General features: G+C 42.1%; 1 protein-coding gene across 2 annotated transcripts in view; it reads left to right on the top strand.

Moving 5' to 3' along the window:
- LOC123997440 (phospholipid phosphatase 2-like) overlaps window positions 1-24097 on the top strand; it is a 29701-nt gene extending 5604 nt beyond the window's left edge. For both annotated transcript variants that reach the window (XM_046301684.1, XM_046301683.1), the window contains exons 2-6: window positions 19484-19635; window positions 19814-20076; window positions 20313-20370; window positions 21552-21728; window positions 22073-24097. In XM_046301684.1, the coding sequence (XP_046157640.1) occupies window positions 19504-19635; window positions 19814-20076; window positions 20313-20370; window positions 21552-21728; window positions 22073-22222 (780 nt within the window). In that variant the 5' untranslated portion in view covers window positions 19484-19503 and the 3' untranslated portion in view covers window positions 22223-24097. The remainder of the gene's footprint in view (window positions 1-19483; window positions 19636-19813; window positions 20077-20312; window positions 20371-21551; window positions 21729-22072) is intronic.
- The last annotated feature ends 1450 nt before the right edge of the window (window positions 24098-25547 follow it).

Genomic DNA, 25547 nt, shown 5'->3' with positions numbered 1-25547 from the left:
GCGCATCTCTAGTCAGAACAGGCCTTGCGCTAACTTTTTCCCCCTGGCACATTTTCTGGCTGGCGCCCACATGACCTTTTTTTTGTTTTCCTTACAAATAACAACTCTGGACATATGTGCATTCCTGTCAGAGTAAGTGCATTATTTTCTGTATATTGTGTTTATACTGTAACATACCGTATGCATGTATGGAGTATAGTGCATTTACTGTTTTATTCACGTTTTCAAGTACTGGTGACAAATCATGCATACAAATTATTGCATAGACTGTAATGTACACATGTCTAATACTTTTTTCAAGGTTATGCTGATTATGATGAGCTAATACTTAGCTATTTGGCAGCTATGTGTGGCGCCATATTTGTTGACGTCATACAATGCATTCTGGTTGTCACGTAAGCGTCTGTCAGACAAAATATGTTAAGAAAAACAAGGTGAAGGGATAGTTCACTCGACATCGTGCAGCCTAACAATGTATTAAGAATCAAAACATATAGCCCAACTAAAGTTACATTTACTAACACTAAATTAAGCATATAGGAATACCTATTTCTTTAACTGCTCAACACAGAATAGCCGCATGTGCGCACTCCCTCAAATTGTTTGGAGAAAATATCATTTTTATTTTATTCAGCTTTGTTCAATTGGTCTTCATACTATAAAATAATGCTACGGAATTCTAAGCAAATCTAAGCAAGTCTACTAAATGAACTAGTGTAGCCCACAGCCATTTGGCATAGCCAGATCAGGACCTAACATAAGGACAATTCAGAGTATGCTATTCTGTTCTTCTGAAGAATACTACATTTTCTTTATATGATGCTTATTTAGACCTGTCTAAAATAAATACAATTTTATAGGTCACATACATGGTTAGCAGATGTTATTGCGAGTGTAGCGAATTGTTTCTGCTTCTAGTTCCGACAGTGCAGAAATATCTAACAAGTCCACACATCTAAGTAAGGAATGTAATAAGAAAATATACATAAATATATGGATGAGTGGCATAGGCAAGATGAAAGATGGTATAAAATATAGTATATGAGATCGGTATGATTTTAAGTCTGTATATTGGCAGCAGCCTCTGTGTTAGTGATGGCTGTTTAACAGTCTGATGGCCTTGAGATGGAAGCTGTTGTTCAGTCTCTCTGTACCAGCTTTGATGCACCTGTACTGACCTTGCCTTCTGGATGGTAGCGGGGTGAACAGTCAGTGGTTCGGGTGGTTGTTGTCGACTTTTTGGCCTTCCTGTGACATCGGGTGCTGTATGTGTCCTGGAGGGCATGTAATTTGCCCTGGTGATGCGCTGTGTGGACCGCACCACCCTCTGGAGAGCCTTGCGGTTGTGGGTGGTGCTGTTGCCGCACAAGGTGGTGAGGATTTTAAGTGTCAAGCCACATTTCTTCAGCCTCCTGAGGTTGAAGAGGCGGTATTGCACCTTGATCACACTGTGTGGGTGGACCATTTCAGATTGTCCGTGATGTTTACGCAGAGGAACTGAACTTTCCACCTTCTCCACTGCTGTCCCATCGATGTAGATAAGGGCGTTTTCCCTCTGCTCTTTCCTGAAGTCCATGATCATCTCCTTTTGTTTTGTTGACGTTCAGTGAAAGATTGTTTTTCTGACACCACACTCCGAGTGCCCTCACCACCTCCCTGTAGGCTGTCTCGTAGTTGTTGGTGATCAAGCCTACTACCGTTGTGTCGTCTGCAAACTTGATGATTGAGTTGGAGGCGTGCATGGCCACGCAGTCATGGGTGAACAGGGAGTACAGGAGGGGGCTGAGCACGCACCCTTGTGGGGCCCCAGTGTTAAGAATCAGCAAAGTGGAGATGTTGTTACCTTCCTTTACCAACAAGGGATGACCCGTCAGGAAGTCCAGGACCAATTGCACAGGGCAGAGTTGAGACCCAAGGCCTCAAGCTTAATGATGAGCTTGGAGGGTACTATGGTGTTGAATGCTGAGCTATAGTCATTGAACAGCATTCTTACATAGGTATTCCTCTTGTTCAGATGGGATAGGGCAGTGTGCAGTGATATGGCGATTGCATCGTCTGTGGACCTTTTGGGGCGGTAAGCAAATTGAAGTGGGTCTAGGGTGACAGGTAAGGTGGAGGTGAAATGATTGACTAGCCTCTCAAAGCACGTCATGATGACAGAAGTGAGTGCTACGGGGCGATAGTGATTTAGTTCAGTTACCTTTGCCGTCTTGGGTACAAGAACAATGGTGACCACCTTGAAGCATGTGGGGACAGCAGACTGGAATAGGGAGAGATTGAATATATCCGTAAACACACCAGCCAGCTGGTCTGCTCCTGCTCTGAGGACGCGGCTAGGGATGCCGTCTGGGCCAGCAGCTTTGCGAGGGTTAAGGAGGCTGAAAAATATAATGGCTCTACAAATAATTTATAGGACACCTAGAGCTGACTATTCTACAACTACAAAAGACCATTCCTTTTTCCCCCCTCAAAGTAAGAAAATCAATTTAAGAATTGACAACAAAAAAAATCTCACAAAATACATTCTATAATTTACTGGATAAAACTGCATGATATAATTATATTGGCTCATTCTCTGCTATGCTTAATTGCACCAATAGAAAGTACACTTAGTGACAGAATTTGGAGAATGAACAGTGCGCATCTTCTGGACCCGAATTTGATCAGAGCGCATCTTCTGGACCCAAATTTGATTAAATACCTAAATATTTTTTTAAAAGCTTTACCATTACAAATGTAGACATAAAGGATAAGCCAACCCCCGATATAATCTGTGATGCCTTTAAGCCATACAGTAGAGGAATGATTATCTCATGTTCGGCAGAAGCTAAATATGATTTAGAAATTTTGAAAAATAAGAAAAATAAATCCCCATTTTAGGAAAAAGCCCATAAAGATGATCAAATGTCTAAACTTAAGCACGAATATGATATTTTACTTTTGTTGAGAGCCAACAACAATTACAGGTTAAACTCAAGTCATATTACTTAATGGCAAATTAATCATTTTAATATTTTGCATCTCTCACAAAGCAAATACAAGCTAAACCAGTTACGATTTTAAACGATAAAGATAAATGCGCTAATTACAAATAACATGATTAATTACAATTTTAAAAGCTTCTATGAACATTTATTTAAATCAGAATTCATGAACAGTTGGACTGATCCTATAGCCTTCTTAGACTCAACAACCCTGAAGCAACTATCAGCAGACAAAAAATAATCACTAAAAACAGAGATCACCCAAAAATAAATATTAGACATTGTTAAAACATTTGCGCAGAGAAAATGTTTACACAAATGACAACACAAATGTCACTCAATCCACGTATCAAACGGTCATTTCTTTTTTTTACCCCTTTTTCTTTTTGGTATCTTTTTGGTATCCAATTCTTCTTTTTTAGTAGCTACTATCTTGTCTCATCGCTACAACTCCCGTACGGGCTCGGGAGAGACGAAGGTTGAAAGTCATGCGTCCTCCGATACACAACCAAGCCGCACTGCTTCTTAACACAGCGCCATCCAACCCGGAAGCCAGCCGCACCAATGTGTCTGAAACACCGTGCACCCGGCAACCTTGGTTAGCGCGCACTGCCCCCAGCCCACCACAGGAGTCGCTGGTACGCGATGAGACAAGGATTTCCCTACCGGCCAAACCCTTCCTAATCCGTTACAACAGAGGCTGGGCGCGAACCCAGAGTCTCTGGTGGCGCAGCTGGCGCCGCAGTACAGCGCCCTTAACCACTGCGCCACCCAGGAGGCCATCAAACGGTTATTTCAATTATATTAAAACCATGAAAATCTGGAGAGTCCCCTACTGATTATAGACCAATATGTTAATTAATTTTCCAGCTGAAATAAGTAATTTATTAAAAATATTATATAAATGCCCTGAAGCAAAAATATACACAGTTCATCTGATTTAAATTGCTTTAGAAAGGGGCACAAGTCTGGGATGACCTCTCTCCCCCTTCTTGTTTGCAGGAGGGTGAAGAGAGCTGTTACTGGCAATGTAACCGCTTACTGAAAGAATAAGGCAGTACCCAAACTTAACAGGCATCAGTATTGGTAAACATGAGTATAAACTAAACTTATTTGCAGATCTCCTGATATACCTGACCAATATTCAAAAGGCAATGCCCCCTTTGCTATAACTATTTTCAGAAGACTCAAAAATCTCAGGATATAACATGAATATGGAAAAAAACTAATTAATGGCAATAGGAAAAAATATATAAGGAACTCCATCTACAGCAATCCTTTAAGTGGACCAAATGAATATTAAATACTTAGGATGCTTAAGTGACAACAAATATACAGTATAAAGATATCTTTATTCCATTACTCAACAATATGAATGCAGATCTATATAAATGGTACAATCTTTCTATACATCTTGCCGGTAGAATAAACCTCTTCAGAATGGCATGGCTTTTATACTTACTCTCGGTAATACCAATTACCCCACCAAATATATTCTTTAAATAAGTATACTCCATAATAAGATTTTATACGGGCAATTCATTCATAGAAACAAAAATGAATTTTTCCTAAGTCTGAGGGTGGTTTTAATCTTCCAGACTTGGATTTGTATCAACTTGCGACCCTAGGCTTTTACTTGCAACATATAGTTAGTTAAATGCACTAAAGAGTAACAATTGGGTACATGTTGAAGATGCACGTACTCATCCCCAAAATCTTTTTTACGTGTCTATTTTCAAACGATGAAGCTAAGAACATTGACATTAAATTAAATGTATTCTAGAAGAACCAATATCACGCCCTAAAAACTGCAACCTTATGGAACAATCCTTGGATCGCTTTTCAGAATTCACCGATAAATTGGTCCACAAGAAAAACTAAAGGCATAGAAACCTTAAATATTGTCAAAGACAAGACTCCAGTCACCCAAGTCATAGACTGTTCTCTCTGCTACCGCATGGCAAGCGGTACCGGAGCACCAAGTCTAGGACCAAAAGGCTCCTTAACAGCTTCTACCCCCAAGCCATAAGACTGCTGAACAATTAATCAAATGGCCACCCGGACTATTTACATTGACCCCCCTATGTTTTTACACTGCTGCTACTCGCTGTTTATTATCTATCCATAGTCACTTTACCAAATGACCTCGACTAACCTGTATCCCCGCACATTCTCGGTACTGGTACCCCCCCGTATATAACCTCATTATTGTTATGGAATCTTCTTGTAACTTTTTAAAACTTTCGTTTAATGATTAAATATTTTCTTAACTCTATTCCTTGAACTGCGTTGTTGGTTAAGGGCTGTTGTATTCGGCACATGTGACAAATATGATTTGATAATAGAAACATTTACAATTTTGGATTAACCAATGTATATATTTTCAAATACATTCAACTTGAAAGTTTTATCACAAAATCAAATTGAAACCTTTTGGACATCAGTGCAATCAGAGGGAATCTTATTTGAGTCAGAATTATATTCATATGATAATTAGGCTCTCTGCAATGTTTTATTTTATAGCTTATCAAACTCTTTAAAAAAATATATACTTACTGATATTGGCACAAGAGGGAGGGAATGTTGGAACATAACTAACGAAATTAGTTAATGAAAATGTACGCTTAATCCATTATAAATTAACGTATAGAATGTATTATACAAAAGACAAAATTCACATTATACAGCACAACAGCAGTGTCATGTCTAAAGTGTAAAACTAACAATGACTATATAATCCATGCCTTCTGGAAATGTTATGAAGTCTGAACATTGGCTGTCAGAAGTATTACAATGTAAATGTGCTGTTAATCTGTCTGTCTGCATATTTCAAGGCATATGAGTGAGTTTACCTGATGGTTTGGATGATATTGTTCTCGTCAATCTTAAAAAAGCGTATACTTAACTTGAAGTCAACCAATCCTCCATTGTTAACGCAATGGGAAGGTCAAATGCTTTATTATTGTGGGTGATATTATCCAAAAAAAGTGTGTGAGCGACGGAGAAAAACAAAATGGTGCAGTTTGAGGCAATGGGGCGTAAAGTGGTGTGGGCGTGTAGGGGTGTGAGTCTGGGCAGGTGTAATGTAGTTGATGTTTGTATGATGATGTTTTATATTGTTTATGCAATATTAAATAAAATCCTACGCCCCAAAAAATGTATTTGGTAACGGAATTACAAAAACAATTGTAACGGAATTACTGCAAAAGAATGGCTACAATTGCAAATCATAATAGTCCACATAATAATAGTCCACAGTTGGGTCACCTTATACTGTCCTCCCTTCCACTGGCATACTGTTATCTCCCGGCTCTTACGGTCACCTCTCCCGGCTCTTACGGTCACCTCTCCCGGCTCTCCCGGCTCTTACGGCTCTTACTGTAACCAGCAACCTCACCCACCAACACTGGACGTCCATGGAGGTAAACTATTTGGTTAGTCCACCCTGGCCTTGATGTTAATGTCCACCGACTGGACCAAATCTGAACCGATCATAGATGTGAAATACACGTTTGGACAGCACATTACAGTACAGCTGTATTGTACTGCACTGTACTTTACTGTGCTCTGCTGTCCAAACTTGTGAATCCACTTCGCTTAACTGTAGTCCAATAGCCAAAAGAGATTGTTTCAAACTCAAGGTGCCATTTCGTAGCTGACACCACATTCTTTCTGCACATCTTTGGATCTTAATTCGTAGCCGATATAAATGTTTTTGGAAAACGTGGTCACATAAAAACCTCAGGGAGATTTGACTGGGATTCCATTACCAAAGTTGGCATCTGCACAGTTCTTCCACAAAATACATTTTTTAAAGGATTGTCAGTGGAAATTGTTCAAAGTAATCCAAACCACATCAATGGTTTGTTAAACTTTTGAAATCAATGGTTTTTTTTGGCATATATTTTAAAGTGAAAAAACTGAGTCAAAGCGTAATTTTGTTATCCTGGAATTACCCCTAGGCTATAGCTTGCTTATTATGAACGTATCTCACACGTACCATACAATTTACGGGAGCCTGGCCTCCCGGGTGGCGCAGTGGTTAAGGGCGCCATACTGCAGCGCCAGCTGTGCCATCAGAGTCCCAGGCTCTGTCGTAACCGGCCGCGACCGGGAGGTCAGTGGGGCGACCCACAATTGGCCGAGCGTCGTCCGGGTTAGGGAGGGCTTGGTCGGTAGGGATGTCCTTGTCTCATCGCGCACCAGCGACTCCTGTGGCGGGCCGGGCGCAGTGCGCGCTAACCAAGGTGGCCAGGTGCACGGTGTACCCTCCGACACATTGGTGCGGCTGGCTTCCGGGTTGAATGCGCGCTGTGTTAAGAAGCAGTACGGCTGGTTGGGTTGTGTATCGGAGGACGCATGACTTTCAACCTTCGTCTCTCCTGAGCCCGTATGGGAGTTGTAGTGATGAGACAAGATAGTAGCTACTACAACAATTGGATACCACGAAAAAGGGTTAAAAAAATATAAAAAAATTATGGGAGCCTAATATTTGTTTTTTTTGTGGAGTACGGACAATATGTTCCTACGCTGCCACTCCCTCTCCTTGATAGGCTGCTGTGCAGTGAGTGCTCCGGCACTGCAAACATTGGCTAGTTCTTGTTTCATCAACTCTCGCTTCTTTATGGCAGCATAACTATGAAGATTATCACAAATAGTAGGCAGTTTTAAACGACTTAAGGAATAATAGAGCCATCTGGCTACTTTTCAGGCAGGGGAGTGTAAACAGCATAAAACCACACAGGCCACACATCTAAAATACATGCAGAAAATATATAATAAAAAAATATTTAAAAAACACTAAAATAAGTATTGAACCATTACCGGGCAATAAAACAGGCATAAATCTGTACAGGACACACATCTAAAATACATGCAAGAAATATTCAAAGACACACCAAATAAATCGTAAACCATTCCAGGAAATAGGTTTTTGGAGCAGATTATGAAGAGCATGTTCTGAGAATAGGCCTATCCCATCTACATCCCTGCTAGTGATAACACAGATAGCAAAAAACAAGCAAGTCATCAGATATTGAATGACCTTGTATTCGGACGCACTCTTTTGGACTTGGAAGATAATTATTTGCCCTTGCGTATACAAGGCAGCTCTGTTGTTGAATTCTTCACATCAGGCTTGAAAGTCCTTGTAGGATGTAATCATTTGACTTTTTCCACTGTTATTGAATCACAGTGGTAAAACCACAAAATTCTAATCTTGGAATTTTGTGACCGCACCATTTAGGTCTGTATAATTTGCATATTCAGACCCAACGCAGATAAACTCCATTGCTAGAATGTTAAAGATTTCACACCCCAGGTAGCTGGGATTATATTGTCGTGATCCCTTAACATGTGACGCGCTTGATGTTTGACAGCAGTCAAACTCAGATTACACCCACACACCATGGCTGTTATCGTTGTTATTGGTTTTGAATCGTTCGTTGATAATTCTCATTCCCGTGATGGGCCTTTTCCTTCTGCACTGACTGGGTTTGAGCTTCCTGAAACTCTGTAAAATCATACAATGTTTGTTTATGGAAATTTGATATGCCTCCCTAGTTTCCTCAATATTTGGTTTGCCCAAAATCTCTCAAAGAATGTGCCTCTTTTCCACACTCAATTCCTTTTCAAGGATATTGAAGCAGCTTGACAGGCCAGCTGCTTCAATATTGAATTACTTCAATATGAACTCTGGCTGGGCATTTAAAGTGCAGGTTGTGACAATGAATCAATTATAGTGAAAATGTTCGTTATTTTAGGCGAAGCTAAATAAATACATTGTTGTCATTGTCAAAATCCAACAGTCTATCATCCACTCTGACTTCCTCATTATTATTTAGCACATTGCCCATGTCTTCCAGGCCCGTTCAGTCCTTTTGCGTGAGTGTGTATATATTATTTTTCAATACATTTAGTTGATTAAGTTGAATACATGTTTTTATATTGTTGAATTCCATTTTAATGTATGGATTGTGTGATTCCGTCCACGTTCTCTGCATCGCAGATTTTATAGGGCCCCAGAGAGGAGAGCGCAGAATGGGTAATGCTGTTGGGACCTGCTCCAGAGCAGCATCCCCAGGATTTCAGGATATGATCCATCCCACCAAGGGATTTCTCCAGAAGTGAGAACATCAGACCGACTGCTACGTAGAGAGTCTCGCTGGCTCACCAATCCTCCTAAAGCCCACCATGTCACATGCCTTGGCTTAAAATCTCTAGATCAAATTTAGAGGACCCACCTCACCCCATGCACCCTCCAAAGAAAGGAGAAGTAAGTCAAATCCATGCTCCTGATCCTAACAAAATAGTTTTTAGGCACGGAACACACCCGTTATGGTGTGGCCTTAGTTCCACCACAAAAAATGTCTTCATGCATTCCACTGCCCAATTCCATGCCAATACTATGATGACAATGTTTTTGCTGGCTTTCCCGTAGGACATACATTGTTAGAGTTAAGAATGAAACTGAATCACTACAATGGTGTGGGGAAGTTGATAAAAAGGGAGTGTGCAGTGGTGTGGTCTGTAGTTTAATTATTAAAGGTTACTGTGAAGTGTGAATGAATGGTAACAAGCCAGAACCGCAAAGAGCTGCTAGCCATTCCCCAGGGTTAGCTCTCTCTGCAGGTGTGCTCTCAGACCAGGACCCAGGCTGTGTTCTCTGAAGCTGGCTCTGGGGTTAAACGGACCCTGCTGCTAATGCCTAGGGGTTAGGTTGAGTTACCATGACAACGCAGTTAAATTAAAAGTAGAGTGGAATCATTGGAACTCTATTCAATATCAGAAATCATTATCTTTCCAGTTCTTCATGTCAGCACTTGCTAATTGGTCAATGTATTCTGGTAGGGGTACTTACATTTTTGGATACTCTGGAACCTTCAGTGTTCAATTTCGGACAATGACGAGTGTTTTTAAGATTATGAAGCAAAAATTCACCCCAAAAAATGAAGGTTTGCAATAAATAATTTGTTAATAAACGTAGGCTATTATTCCATTTAAATGACATTACACTAAGCTAGATGTGATCACAGAGCAATAAAGCAGGTAATTGCTTATCCTGCCCAGTGCCTAGCCCAGGTCAAACTATCAACAGCTGGTGTGTTCTTAAAGGCCCAGTGCCTAGCCCAGGTCAAACTATCAACAGCTGATGTGTTCTTAAAGGCCCAGTGCCTAGCCCAGGTCAAACTATCAACAGCTGGTGTGTTCTTAAAGGCCCAGTGCCTAGCCCGGGTCAAACTATCAACAACTGGTGTGTTCTTAAAGGCCCAGTGCCTAGCCCAGGTCAAACTATCAACAGCTGATGTGTTCTTAAAGGCCCAGTGCCTAGCCCAGGTCAAACTATCAACAGCTGGTGTGTTCTTAAAGGCCCAGTGCCTAGCCCAGGTCAAACTATCAACAGCTGATGTGTTCTTAAAGGCCCAGTGCCTAGCCCAGGTCAAACTATCAACAGCTGATGTGTTCTTAAAGGCCCAGTGCCTAGCCCAGGTCAAACTATCAACAGCTGATGTGTTCTTAAAGGCCCAGTTCCTAGCCCAGGTCAAACTATCAACAGCTGGTGTGTTCTTAAACGCCCAGTGCAGTCGAAAATGTGATTTCCTGTGTTTGATATGAATCCACACTGAGGTTGGAATAATACTGTTAAAAAATGATAATGCCCTGTTTAGTGTAAGCGCTGTTTGAAAAGGTCGCTTGAAATTTCAGCCTGTTTAGACCAGAAAGAAAGAGTTCCAAACCTCTCTGCCAATAACAGCTAGATTTCAGTTTTCCCCTCTACACTCAGACCACTCCCAGACAGTCCTGTCAAAATGAGTTTTTGAGAAAATGCTCTGTACTAAGAAGCATTTTTCTTTTTTTGTTGAAAACAATCACAGAAAGGTAATTCATTGTTACAAAGAAATTATTTGATATTGAGATAAAAACAGCTGCATTGGACCTTTAAGGTAGGTGAGGAGTGTGATTAGTAATGACAAAGAGGCAGGTTCAAAGTCACTAGTTGGAGGCCTCACGAGCCCCCTGCTTTACAACCAGGGAACACCCATGCCAGGATTTCACTGTGGGATTAGATGTTCCTTAAACAAGACGCTAATGCTTCAGACAGAGAAAGAAATCTCTCTATGTCTTAGATGGCCTCAGCGGCTAGTATGTCATCTATAGTTACCTGTTTTGGGCGATACTCAAATATCTACCCTAGTTTAAGCTTGAGTTTGACATTTATTATAGGCTCCTCACTCCCACCACTCTCGCCCTCTTTCTCTCCCTCTCTTCTGTCTGTGTAAACCTACACTCAGCACGAATAGACAGTGGGTGTTGGCTTATTGCACAGAGGAACGGCTGGGTTTAACTTCTCCCTGCCTGAAGTGTTCATAGGTAGCACTACAAAGAGGCCAGCAGAGCAGAATAGCATGGTCTACGTTTACAGCTGTGCTCTATGCACTCCGTTTCAGGCCAAATGAATCGCTGTGTGCTGTTTCTAATGACTGAAGGGTATTCCGAGCAACGTATGATGACTACATTTCCTCCCCAGCAAGGCGGAGGTTACACTCACCACACACACTCTCCAGAGGGTTATGTTTTTTTTTCTGCTGTGATTTTTTTATTCCCTCGTTGTACACTAATCAAACACAGAGACAGCTGAGAGGACAGAGGATATGAGTGAGTGTATGACTCAGAGTTGTGTTAGGTCTCCACATCCATACGACCCCCCCAAGGGCTTGGCCCGTTTACTGAGGAGAAACGAGGAGGAGTCATCTGGTTTGCCATGGGACTTGGGGAGATTTGCCATGTTTTTTTTTCTCCTTCTCTCATACTCAAAGGCACAGCATTGTTAAGCAGCGTATCCTTGGCAGTACCAAGGAAGTGAGTGCAGGACAGCAAAGGAAAAGCTGTGCCATCGATGAATGACTCGGTGTGCCTTCTCCTTTGATGAATGCCACAAGGGGAAGTTTATGGCATTTCATCTTAGTGCCATCTGTAAGGAAGCTTTTCTCTTCATGTTAAATCAGATTTGACTCAATAAAATGTTCCCATGTTCTTTGACCTGACTGCGCTTGAGTTTCAAGTGGTTGAAAGAGGCTTGTGAAGGAAACTATGTAGCTTGTCTCTGGGGATTCAGGATTCTCATCCAGTTGGGTTGTGAAAAGGCATTGTCATGAGTTCTCAAACTGTTTCCACTCGATGAGAAATTTACTGATGACAGCACAGGAAATGGTTATCCCAATTTAGTTATGTTATATTATGTTATGGAAACTGAAGACATTTCAATGAACAGTAGAAGAGGTGGACTAACACCCTTAGATGGGTTTGTGTGGTGAAGTATTGTAAAATGGATTTCAGAACATATGACCATATAAACAGTATCTACATTTTAGGGATTTAATGTTTTTTTTTTTATACCATGAGCCTACTGTACTAATATATCTAGCTCCCAGATGTATAATCAAAATATGTGTGGCCTGGTCTACTTGTTTGATCTAACAAAAGTCAGACTATTCTCCAGACCAGATTTAACTGCCCTCCGTCCGCACTACTTGGTGCTCAGAATGCGTAAATGATGAGGAGAGCGAGAGAGCAACAGTGGGATTAGAAGGCAATGGGTAGCAGGATTTAGTGTGACTGACAGGGGAAGTTGGGCATTCCTCGTGTGAATGAGGTTTTACGCCCAGCACATACCTTCCACATTAGTCAGTCTAGCCAGGGTCGACTGTGGTGCTGGGAGAAGGACCCTGGTCCATACATTACACATTGGGTGAAAGAGAGAGAAAAAAGAGAGAGAAATAGAACAAGTATTGGCATTAAGAGGAAAGGAAAAAGAGATGCACTGGAGGAAGGAGAAAGAGGGTAGAGGCACTGAATGAGAGACAGAGAAGAGTCACTGGAGAAAGAGTCACAAGATGACCCTCGCAGTGTGGAAAGACAGACCATCCAATCCCAATAAAGCAGAGAGTGTTCTAGCACATGGCCCAGCTGTGACCCTGTAGGAAAGCATTCTCTCCAGTCTGAACCAGTCAAGTCAAAAATAATCGGCAACAAAGGACAGTGAAATCCCGGGCTGGATGTTTTAATAATTTTGTCCGGCCTTCCTTAAAGCAGTGCAGGTTCCATAGAGAAAAAGGCAGGGACAGGCTCTGGTCTATAGTGCAGTGGCAGTGTAGTATCAGGTGGAGAATGCTTTTCTAATTAAATCAGTGGTCCAGATGAGTTGGGCAGTACAATGATCCAGGTGTTTGAGTCCAGGCTCTGACCCCTCCATTAGTTCACACAGGGGCATGCATTTACATTTAAATTCCAATGCAAGATTTGAAAAAGAGCAATGTATTTTCAATGAAGACTCTATGGTTCTTTTGCTGGAAATTGTATTCCCTTCCTGAATTGAAAGGGCATTGACCCCAATCCTGCCCTCCACTGTGCAGAGAGATCGAGAGGATGTGATGATTTTCATTCAGTAGCTCTTAGCTTCCAGTAAGATTATGGCCACAATCATCCCATGTAATCAGCTGTCTAAAAAAAACCTGGCTCCATTCAGACCTCTATATTTACAGAGTGTGAGAGTGTGGGAGGACACATGGATTGAAGGAATGACCGAGAGTGAATGTGATGGAGAGACTAAATAAGAGAATGAGGGGCACAAAGGAGGAGAGAAATTAGTGGTGTGATGGAATATAATTCATTTCTGTTGCTCAGCTCAGAGAGGCCAGGTAGTTTAATCCCTCTCTATCGTTTATGCATATCCAATGGCATTGAGCAGGTGCTGGATAGCTTTAACTTAAGCTTTTGTTCCATGTGTTTGTGTCTTAACCCTCGTCTTCAAGAGTCATTTGCCTTACCTCTCTCTTGTATTTCTGTTCCGCAAGACCCCCTTTTAAGAAGCATTGAAGATGATTGTGAAGGTAGAGGAGAAAAAGGAGCATTCGCTTCTCAAAGTGTGACTAAAAGCTATTCAAATGGGATTCCTTAATCTGAGGCTGGAAATGTGAACTCCTGCTTCCTGTGACTTCAAAGGGCCTAAGTATGGGCTCAAATAGGAGATCTTTCACAGGCAGCATTCCCAGCAGGGCCTAATTTCCTTCCAACTGTAGTGTCAGGTGTTTTCATGGTCCTCATGGAGCGAATACACTCCTTCAAACCTGCTTTCCTCTATTATTCTACCTTTTCCCACGAGGACTTTCATTTGGTCGGTTAAAAGGCAGTTTCCTTCTTTCCTCCTGTAAAGTTGCAGTTCACTGTCAATTTGGGTGGTGAAATGTTCTTGTGGTATCCTGGAGACCTATTTTTGTCTGTTTTTGCCTGGTCAGTGTGGCTGTGTTTGTTTTTGTCTGTCTGTGTGCATGTTTTGGGGCTCAGAGGCTTGGAAGTCTCATCCTATGTAGAGGTTTATTAGACATCCCTACTTCACAGCACCAGACTAGATATTCATATTGAATTTTAGATTTGTCTCATCTGTTAAAAGTGATGTCTGCAGTATAAATGCAGCGTTATGAGTACAGAATATAAAGATGTACACAACCTAAGAAGCCTAGACGGGGGGGTCGTTTTAAGCCAGCTGCACTGCCTACCCCCGTACACCATGGCAAAGCATTCAGGGATTTCTACCCAATCTACTCTAATGGCAGCGATGGTTGCCTCTATATCGAATATGTGCAACTTTCATGCATTGATATTAATGGAAGAGTTTTGTACAAATATTTGAGTTATGTTTGCTTGTCTCAGATTGAACCCTGACTCTCTCCCCTCCTATGTGTTATTGTGCTCTGCCCTGAAACTTGTTACTTTTATCTATTTTAAAATTACATTCCCTCCATCTATCAGCTTATTGGAACCAGTATTTCAACTTACATTTTCTTTCGGAATTTGCATCACATTTTTCTCTTACTTAGCCACTACTAATGGTCCTGACTGACTACTCTGTAAGATTGTCTTAAAAGGATTGCAATTGCAGCACGGATTTTGTTACACAGCATCAAGCGCAAACAAACCATTTTAACATGACTTCCAACATGCTGGAGGTCCAGACCAGTGTTCAGGCTCACAGTACTTGCTGTATCTATTCTAAGTTTACTCATATGGGCTATGCAAACCAGATACATGCATCAATAAGCCTTGAGTTTTCCAGCATTTCTATTCTGTTTTCGATTGCCTGCAAAATGTGAACATTCCTACCAAATAGGATTTTGTATTTAATGGCTGTGTGTGTGTGTGGAGACTGACATGAAATCTTTCTGTCTAAAACATTTCCCTCTGTACAGTAATGACAGCCTTGCACACAGTAGCCCTCAAGTTTGTTTTTATTAGACATTTACAGCCATGTATATTCCCTGTAAATATTGTTTTACTGAATATATTTGAGAATTTTGACAGCTGGTGCCAATCCAAAGCAAGTTACATTATGAAAGATCTAGAATGTTGTAGAAACGTTCAAAGTGACTTTTATGATGAACTCAGAAGTGAAATGGTGATGGTAGTTAGTGTCCTCCAGAGAGCTCATCAGCCTATCCTGATTAAGTTACACTCCGCTCAGATGTTTGGAACGAAACAATGGCAAAATATTCCTCCAGAAACCAAACACATGTTATCGTGGACACTGGATCTGGGGGAGATGGAGGAATAGTCACAATAGCTAAGAAACACTAACCTCTTGTCCTCCACTCTTTCTGTGATTAGCTTCCAGCACTGTGTGGACTTGGAGGAGGAAAAGGAAGCTGGAGACATTTGTTCCTTGACATTCTGGTGTGATTCTGTCTGACTTTGCCCATGCCCGCTGGAGGCAGGATTTTGGGCCAATGAATTGCCATTCAAAAGCCTCATCATACTAGTCCCACAATGTCCCTGCATCCCCTCAGGATGTTATGGATGGCCACATTGTCTTATGGCACCACCAGACAGGATGGAGGTGCTGAGGGCCTGGGGGCATTGAGACTTATTCTGGGGCTCTATTCCCTCACAAGGCCTTCTTCCACTGTGTAAACACTGCCACAACAGCTCTGTACTGGTGGGAAACATGGAGTGGCTGGCAGGTGGGCTACAGCTGCTGGTGTTGACACACACGCTAATGGTTGGTGCTGGTTGGGAACAAAGGCTTGCCACTTGGTTCCTATATGGAATATCAGCCAGTTAAGTGGCACCTGTTTGGTGGTGACACCGTCTGTGGTGCTCATAATGGTGGGTGCTAGCATTTACATGTAATAAACATAAATTCCTCTTGAACTAATATCAGAAGGCTAGCAAGGCAACGGACCCTTTTTGTAGGTGTAAAGTGCCTTCATAAATTATTCTCACCCCTTGACTTTTTCCACATTTTGTTGTTACAAAGTGGAATGAATTATGTTAGTGTTGTGGAGTAACTACAATGTTGTTGTTTATCCATCCTCAGTCTTCTCCTATCACAGCCATTAAACTCTGTAACTGTTTTAAAGTCCCCATTGGCTTCATGGTGAAATCTCTGAGCGGTTTCCTTCCTCTACTGCAACTAAGTTAGGAAGGACGCCTGTACCTTTGTAGTGACTGGGTGTATTGATACGCCATCCAAAGTGTAATTAATAACTTCACCATGCTCAAAGGGATATTCAATGTCTGCTTTTTTTACCCATCTACCAATAGGTCCCTTCTTTGCGAGGCATTGTTAAACCTCCTTGGTCTTAGTGGTCAAATCTGTGCTTGAAATGTACTGCTCGACTGAGGGACCTTTACAGATAATTGTGTGTGTGGGGTACAGAGATGGGTTAGTCATTTAAAAAATCATGTTAAACACTATTATTGCACACAGAGGGAGTCCGGTCCTTCTGTAGCTCAGTTGGTAGAGCATGGCGCTTGTAACGCCAGGGTAGCGGGTTCGATTCCCGGGACCACCCATACGTAGAATGTATGCACACATGACTGTAAGTCGCTTTGGATAAAAGCGTCTGCTAAATGGCATATATTATTATTATTATTCTTATGTGACTTGTTAAGTATGTTATTACTCCTGAACTTTAGGCTTGCCATGACAAAAGGGTTGACTACTTGAATACCTGCACACTGACTCGGTACTGGTGCCCCTGTATATAGCCTTGTTATTCTTATTGTGTTACTTTTTATTATTAGTTTTTATTTGAGCTACTTGTTAAATATTTTCTTCTTCTTGAACGGTCACTGTTAAGGGCTTGTAAAGTAAGCATTTCACGGTAAAGTCTACACTTGTTGTATTCAGCATTTCACGGTAAAGTTTACACTTGTTGTATTCAGCATTTCACGGTAAAGTCGACACTTGTTGTATTCAGCATTTCACGGTAAAGTCGACACTTGTTGTATTCAGCATTTCACGGTAAAGTCGACACTTGTTGTATTCAGCATTTCACGGTAAAGTCGACACTTGTTGTATTCAGCATTTCACGGTAAAGTCGACACTTGTTGTATTCGTCACATGTGGCAAATAAAGTTTGATTTGAAAGCTTATTGACTCAAGACATTTCAGATTTGAATTTTTATTCATTTGTAAACATTCTAAAAAACAATTCTACCTTGACATTATTGTGTATTGTGTGTAGATCAGTGACACAATCTCAATTTAATCAATTTTCAGGCTGTAACACAACAACATGTGGAAAGATATCTCTGAAGGGACTGTAGCTTTTATGAATCTCATCTTCTATCTCTAGTTGAGGTTTCTCTCTCCAATGTTTGTCTCATTGTGCATTTTGTCGTGTCTGAAACCTATTAGCAAGGTTAGACGGTATGACACAGTGTACACTGATACGTCTTTATCCTGTAGCCATTTGTTCATTCTCTGAGGAACACAAAGGCTCTAGTATATACTGTTGTCCTTGGCATCCTCCACACAGCCAATGGCTCTCTTTGTTTAGAGGAGGAGGGTGTCAGTTAGTTAGTAGGCACATTTTCCGCATAGCCATGCAAATGTAACCAAACAATGCCGTTCCTCATCTCATATGAGGTAGGAATCATGTCAACCAGACCACACATGACATAGATGGAGGTAGATAGATATACCCTGTTCTTCTCTAAGCTTATTCCTTGTCCAAGTGAATGTGTCCTCACCACCTTAAATGTAGTTTGTCCAGAACATTCCCTGCGGTGCAAATGTGTTGACTTCTTGGCGGCAAACCAATCTATGATTGCCAGCCTGCCAGGGACAAATGAAAAGGGCTGCAATGCTTAGACTGGAGTTGTACACACATAAGCTAGACAGATGTCTTCAGAGAGCAGAGAAACCCTGCCGATTTAGAGCCTCAGCTTTACTAACACTAAGATCCAACATTATTATTTTCATCAGTTAGCTTCTCAGTGTGGCATCGTTCTCCTGGCTCTATCTGTTACTCTGCCTGGAAGCTGGCCTGGAACTATGTCATTAACAGGCGTGCTTCAGAAGGGAGGAGGGGTGGGAGTGAATGAGAAATGTATACTTTTGAAACGACATTTTTCAGTGTATGTAGTATTTGTCTTTCATTTAGTATGCAGACTCATGGCATTTCTATATGCTCAAGGCTGTCTGCCATCCTGGGTAGGGGAGCTGACTGGAGGGTTTCAGGGTGGGGAGAGTTCACACATGCCCTAGGTCTTTGTTCCACTCCTGGTTTTACACAAAAGAGCTCCAGGCTTGTAGGAGAAGAGAGAAAAAATACATTCCTAACAGTTATGCCAATGAAGTATTTTTCACATATCTGTTTTAATTTGCAGACTAGGAAGAGCATTATTCATTAAGTGTATCAACAGGAACTACAGTAACACACGTGTAATGCCTTCCTCATGGTGGGTTTGTGGCTTTGCATCACACATCAGACATGTCCAGAGTGTGTGTGGTTTTGGAGACGTTTCCGAACGTCTCAAGGCCATTTTCCATCCACTCAGTAACCTTGAGCGGATATATTTGTTTGTGCACACCACCACATCAGTCAGTTTTCTAAGGAGCAGCACTGGGGTGGGGGTGTACATCTGAGTATACGGTTTGTTTTTTAATCCCTTACTGTGCGGATGTACCATGACATTTCACAGCCTACGTCAATGTGTGCTGAGCTCTGCTTTGGTATTCGGTGCCTTTCTGGGCTATGAATGTAGTATATTTGCAGGACAGCGTTGTTCCACTGAAAAAGGTCTTCAGGAAAGGAGGAAAAAATCTACTCTGAAAACCTTGAAGAAACATTTAACCTCCCAGATTGAATAGTGATGTAATGTCTGTGTTTCTGGAAATTGAAAATATCTGTTATTTCACAGATGGAATGCTCCCATAAAATCTTTGTATGTTAGCTTGGATCAACAGCATTATCATCAATCATTCCCGGTGTACTTTATCACCCTTTTATTATAGGAATAATCAATGTTGGTAGTTGAAGTGAATTAATGAAAGAAGAAAATAAGAAAAGAAAATTCACATCCTGCTGGTTCAGGTGCTGGAAGGAAAAAAAGTGTATGATATGTCATCAATGGGAGCATATCAGTGTTGCGAACAGTTATAAAATGCTCTGTTGAAGTGAATTAACGAGTTGCCTGTCGTTTTTCTCTTCTCATAGCCGCTCTGCCCTTCCTCATCATGACTGTTGTGTTCCGGCCCTACCTGAGGGGTGTGTACTGTGACGATGAGGACATCAAGTACCCCCTCAAACCTGACACCATCACCCACGGCTTGCTGGCTACAGTCACCATCTCCTGCACGGTCATCATTGTGAGTCCCTCCCTATACTTTCCTCGCTGACACCTAAGTGAGCTAAATAACATCTACTACACTGATTACAGACCAGTCTCTCACAAACAGCCATTTCTATAAGCAGCCAGTGGACCAGATATTAGCTGTCATATTGGAGTGTTGGATGTAATTTAAGCCGCTTCCTCTCTTTCAATAGATATCATCAGGAGAGGCCTACCTCGTCTACAGTAAGAGGATCCACTCTAACTCTGAGTTCAACGGGTACGTGGCGGCACTCTACAAGGTGCTGGGTACCTTCCTGTTCGGGGCAGCTGTCAGCCAGTCACTGACGGACCTGGCCAAGTTCTCCATCGGACGCCCTCGGCCCAACTTCATGGCCGTCTGCAACCCCAAGGTCTGCAAAGGCTACGTGCTGGAGATCAACTGCACCGGCAATCCTCGGCACGTCACGGAGTCCAGGTAGTTACTGAGGTAGAGGGTGTCAGGGAAATATTGTTGATGTGTACATTGCTCAATGCCAGTGGTTAGTGCCGTACTGGAACCAATGCCTGCATACGCTGCAGGACTAGATCCAGGGTTGGTGACCACTGCTTTATGCTATGGTAGAAAAACACAGAATACATCCACTGTGGCCTCTACACAGCCATGACAGAAAAAGGTTTTAACAACATATTTGTTTTCGCTCTATTTTCCAGGCTGTCCTTCTACTCCGGCCACTCCTCCTTTGGGATGTACTGTATGCTGTTTCTAGCTGTGAGTAAACTACACACACACCCTCATATTCAGCAGTCTCAAGGGGGGTCAATGTCTCTCCATTTGAAACAGGATTCATGGGGAAAATATGACATGCAGAATAGGACAGGATAGACAGAGAGGGATTGTGCACATATAAGGGCAAGTCAGAAGTTCAGCTGAGGAATTTGGACACAAAGGCTAATGCCCTGCTGGACTGGACTGTTATTGACTGGAGATGAAGGCCCGTGTTCTGTTTCTAGTAATCCAGTTCAAGTGTGCTGGGCCTTGTCTATGGACAGACAGAGCAGGCAGGCGCCTTGAGCAGACAGCCGGCCCTCAATGCCAATCAAAGCAATTAGTCATTGTTTGGTCATGTCACAGGCCCTTTGATGTTCCCTAGTATACGTGATTCATATCTCCTTGTTCCTACAAGTGTCCTACAGTGTTGAATGCTGAGATTGTGTGTGTGTGTGTGTGTGTGTGTGTGTGTGTGTGTGTGTGTGTGTGTGTGTGTGTGTGTGTGTGTGTGTGTGTGTGTGTGTGTGTGTGTGTGTGTGTGTGTGTGTGTGTGTGTGTGTGTGTGTGTGTGGTAGGAGGGCATGCATGGATGCCAACTAACACACCTACTGCGGCAGGAGCCTGGTAGCAGCCCAGAGAAATGAGCGCGCCAGATAGACATTCTGGCAGCAACTCTCCTCTTCTGTGAAAAGGGTTTTCAGTCCGTAGGCATAAATTAGATCAACATTCAACACCTTTTCACGCTTTATGCGATTTTAAGCATACCAAATCTGGTTTTGCCGGGGAGTTGATTTAGTATGAAAAGACAAACTCTTTAAAGATACATTCTTGCCTTTTAAATGTTTGTCTACATGTACTGATGATGTGATGGTTAGCATTGTGAAATAGCTAAACATGCTTTCATATTACATAGCCAATTGAAGAATGGACTTGCACACTGTTTACATGAAAGAAACATTTACTAACAAATGCTGTGTTTCAGACATTCATTGAGGCATGATGGTAGGCTTAGTGTAACTGGGGCCAGTTTACAGTCAAATAACATTGCCTTATTTGGTAAGATTGTTCACTACAACACAAAAACCACAAATGACCTCAATCAGCAGTAAAGGCAAATTTTCTACAAACACAGCTCTACTTATGAGAGAACTAAAACATCTTCTCCCTCTCTTTCTCTCTAGTTGTATGTCCAGGCGAGACTGAGGGCTAAGTGGGCAAGACTCCTCCGGCCCACAATCCAGTTCTTCCTTGTGGCCTTTGCGGTGTATGTGGGCTACACCCGCGTGTCTGATTACAAGCACCACTGGAGCGACGTTCTGGTGGGCTTCCTCCAAGGCGCTCTCATCGCCATCCTCAACGTGAGTGTTGCCTGCTGACTTTTTATTGTTCCTAGTCCCCTGTTTTGATCGAACCTCTTTCAGCAACGCCTTTTGGAAGTCTCGGAGACGTGGGGGATAAATATTGAAAAGCGAAGCCTCAGTTCGTATTTCAGACTTCTGTATGCAATTAGGGACCCTCCCAGACCCAATGTTTTATGATGGTTAGAGAGCTGGAGGGGTTATGCAGCGCACTGTGTGTTCCTGTCAGATGTGGAGCAGCTGCATGGTGCCCTCCACAACCAGACATATACAATCATACTTTCTAGCCCTGCCCTTGGTCCTCTCACTCAGTCTGACCCACTATGTCCCTCTTCTCTTTACAGGTGCGCCACGTATCAGACTTCTTCAAGCAGCGCCCTCCCCGCTGCTCCAGCCAAGAGACGGCTGAGAGCGAGGAACTGGAGCGCAAACCCAGCCTGCAGATGGCCGATGCAGAGCACAACAACCATTACAGCTACCCAGGGCCTGTGTGAGAGGGGCCAACCCAGGGGCCCCCAGACTATGTCAACCACTCTCACCACAAACTCCCACAAACCACTGGGCTGAGTGAAGGGGCTGCACACAATACCAGAACCCTCTATGGCCTGAGTGCATCAGCCCCCTTCCGAAGACATGACTCCCCCTCCCCACGAATGGGAGAGGACTTTTGTTTTAATCATGAATGTTTATCATGGTTGATGTTCACAAACATTTTTTTTGTATGTTTTTTTTTTTTCAACTTTATTTTACACAATAGATTAGGATAGAGCACCAAACATTCACATTAGAAAGAACGAGACTGTTCTCTGAGGAGATTAGTTTTAGTGCACCTTCGTCGGAGGAGTAATCTGATTTCAGTGGAAGTTTGGGATTGATATGTTGAATGTTTCACCTATGTGACATGGAGTGCAGAGAGTTAGAAATGTTGTTGATTGTGTAAGCTTTCCTTGGATGTTCCAGAGTGATATACCACTAGACAATCACTGCAAATATTTGTCAAAGAGTTTAGAAATTCAGCTTTTAGCTATGCCATTCTGGCTTCCCTATTTTTTATATATAAATGTTTTAACAGTAACATTGCTCCTTTGGTATGAATTGAAGGTATTTGGAAGGGCCTTCTAATTTATTTTCTATTATAAACTGGGTGGTTCGGGCCCTGAATGATATCATATATCAGACCATATACAATGGGTATGACAAAACATTTATTTGTACTACTCTAATTATGTTGGTAACCAAATTATAATAGCAATAAGGCACCTCTGGGGTTTGTGGTATACAGCCAATATATCACGGCTAAGGCTGTATCCAGGCACGCTGCGTTGCATAGTACATCAGAACAGCCTTTAGCCGTGGAATATTGGCCGTATACCACATCCCCTCGTGCCTTATTGATTAATTATAGATTACTTTATTCTCACGGTTGGAAATGTCTATTATACCAGCGCTGTTCAGCTATTTTGCAATCACGATCACCCCTGTTAGCCACTATGAGCCACAAATACTGTATCTTCTAATATTGTGACATTTTTCATACTGCATGGAGAATGCGTGTAAATATGCATGTAGGTATGTTGTTTTTTTCTCACATGTACATGTTCTCTGGCCCATATCAAACCAGTGCCTACCTGGACTAGTGCCCTTTAAGATTGCCACAAATGGATCAGATTCCAAGTTGACAACGCAAACCAGATGCCTTAACATGAGCCTTTAAGGGTTGTAAAGATACATCTTACCATTCGAGTCATTTGTTGCAAGCTGTTAATACTGTTCTGTGCAAAGTTCAAAGATTAGACTGGACTGATTGAGCTAATTTGTGAAGAAGTGCTCCTGTACACTGACTGTCAGGCCTGGCCCTGCTTGGCACAGGAGGACTGACGACATATCAGTCAGCTGGTAGTGATTGTGAGGCTCAGAGAGCTGACTGAGAAGTGACCTGTGACTGTGGAATGGCAAGGGCCTCCTGCGGAGACCTGGTCCCTACGGACTTCCAGACTTTTAAAAACTTGCTTTGAATTCCAGAAATGAGAACCACCTGGACCAGCTTCAGTGAAGTGTTGTTGTTGTGTAACGTCTCAGCTGTGTATTACTGAATCCCCAGACCAAATTTACCCATGAAACAATAGTATGAAAATGTAATGGTGTTTGAGTCACCTCCAGGTTTCCATCATAAAAGGCACTCGGTTAGCCTTGTTCTGGGTGGTGTGTGTTTCATTTGTAATCAAACTATTTCCATTAGGATTGGTGCCTTCGAATAGGTCCTGGTTGGCCATTCTTTGTATGTCCAACATGATGCTGTTCTGTACATTCATCTAGCCATAGCTGTTTATGTATACACAAAAGGACTCTAAATAAATACCAAATATACATGATGTTTCAATGTCATATTTTCATATTAACTAAACAGCTGTGTCAAACTGTGACTTGTCAGGAAGGTCTCTGGTTAGCTTTCATCAAGGTTTAATCTTAGATTTATGCATAATCTTGACACATTATTTGTCATGCATTCCATTCCACATTAAATAAGTTTGCATTCCAATGAACTCATTCGGTCATTAGGCAATCAAATAATTAGAGACCACACTGGTTTCACTCTTGCGACACATATTTCACAAGTATGGGATAGGTGGTGGGACTTGTGAGTTGTCACATTGTTTCTGAGTGATTTAGATCGTAATGAGGATGGTATAATATCAGCGTGCGATCATGTCTGGCCATACTCCAGCTAGCTTGAGTAATCATGATTCCCAGCCGTTCTCTCGATTATTTCAATCCCTCTGCACTGACATATGATGTGGCGTGTCTCACTCAGAAATTATGTTTTGGTTTTTCACAAATGCACATAGCAACTTGTTTTCATCCATTGATAAAGGATTGGTATCTGCTTTAATGAGTATTGTTTGGAGAGAGAAAAGCCTGACCATAGAATTAAAATCCCTATGAGCCTGACATCCCTCCTCAATGACAGTGGAATTCACATGAGCAAGGGATTTCCAGTAGTTCTGCTACTACCGTGGTTTTACTGTCTGATGTCCTGTTCCTGTGTGAGGGGGGTCTGTTTAGGGATTCCTCCGTGTCCTCTTCGCTTTTTGTGTGCACTTGGCCATGAGTATTTTCACTAGCCATTGTATCCTGTGTAGAATAATGAGATGAATAGGGATGTAACAATCATGAATGACTGTTGGGTTTCTGTTGTTAGCTTTGCTTGTGATGGAGTACAGCTTTGGAGATGCTAACTATTCACAGGACACCTTAGGACGCTTCAACTGACATTTCCGGAGCATTTTGACACAGCAGTAGCAATATGAGGTTATCCATTTGATTTGTGCCTGAGAGCCCACAGCTTTGCATAGGATCCTATCTATGCATGGCGTGAATATAGCTCAACTGGGCATATCCATGATTTACGTGGTTCTAACTTGGAGACATCCTGTCGCGTGGCTGATGCATAGCCACAGATCTGTCCTGCGTTACAAGTTCAGTACAAAACCCCCTTGACTTATCCCTGGCTTTTCAGCAAGACTAATTAAAAACAAGTGCCAGGGATTGGGAGAGGTCGAGCAAGACTCCCCTACCCCCTCATAGAGAAGGTCCGTAGAATGGGACGTCTCAACCAAAATGAACACACATTTATATTGACATGAACATCAGACCCCAGGGACATTTTTGCAAGTCTTATTGGCAGCTCAAATGAACACCACTGTCACCCCTCATTTAAAACAATATTAGTCACTTATTTTGAAAGTCCTACTCATGTATATACAGTAACTTGTTTTGTGTTTCCAAGCACTGAGTGAGAGGCTACCGACCTGTAGCTGA

This window comes from Oncorhynchus gorbuscha, linkage group LG15 (genome assembly GCF_021184085.1).
Source record: "Oncorhynchus gorbuscha isolate QuinsamMale2020 ecotype Even-year linkage group LG15, OgorEven_v1.0, whole genome shotgun sequence".
In the NCBI taxonomy this organism is placed as follows: domain Eukaryota; kingdom Metazoa; phylum Chordata; class Actinopteri; order Salmoniformes; family Salmonidae; genus Oncorhynchus; species Oncorhynchus gorbuscha.
The sequence above is the reverse complement of the archived record's forward strand: the minus strand, read 5'-3'. Positions and strand labels throughout refer to the sequence as shown.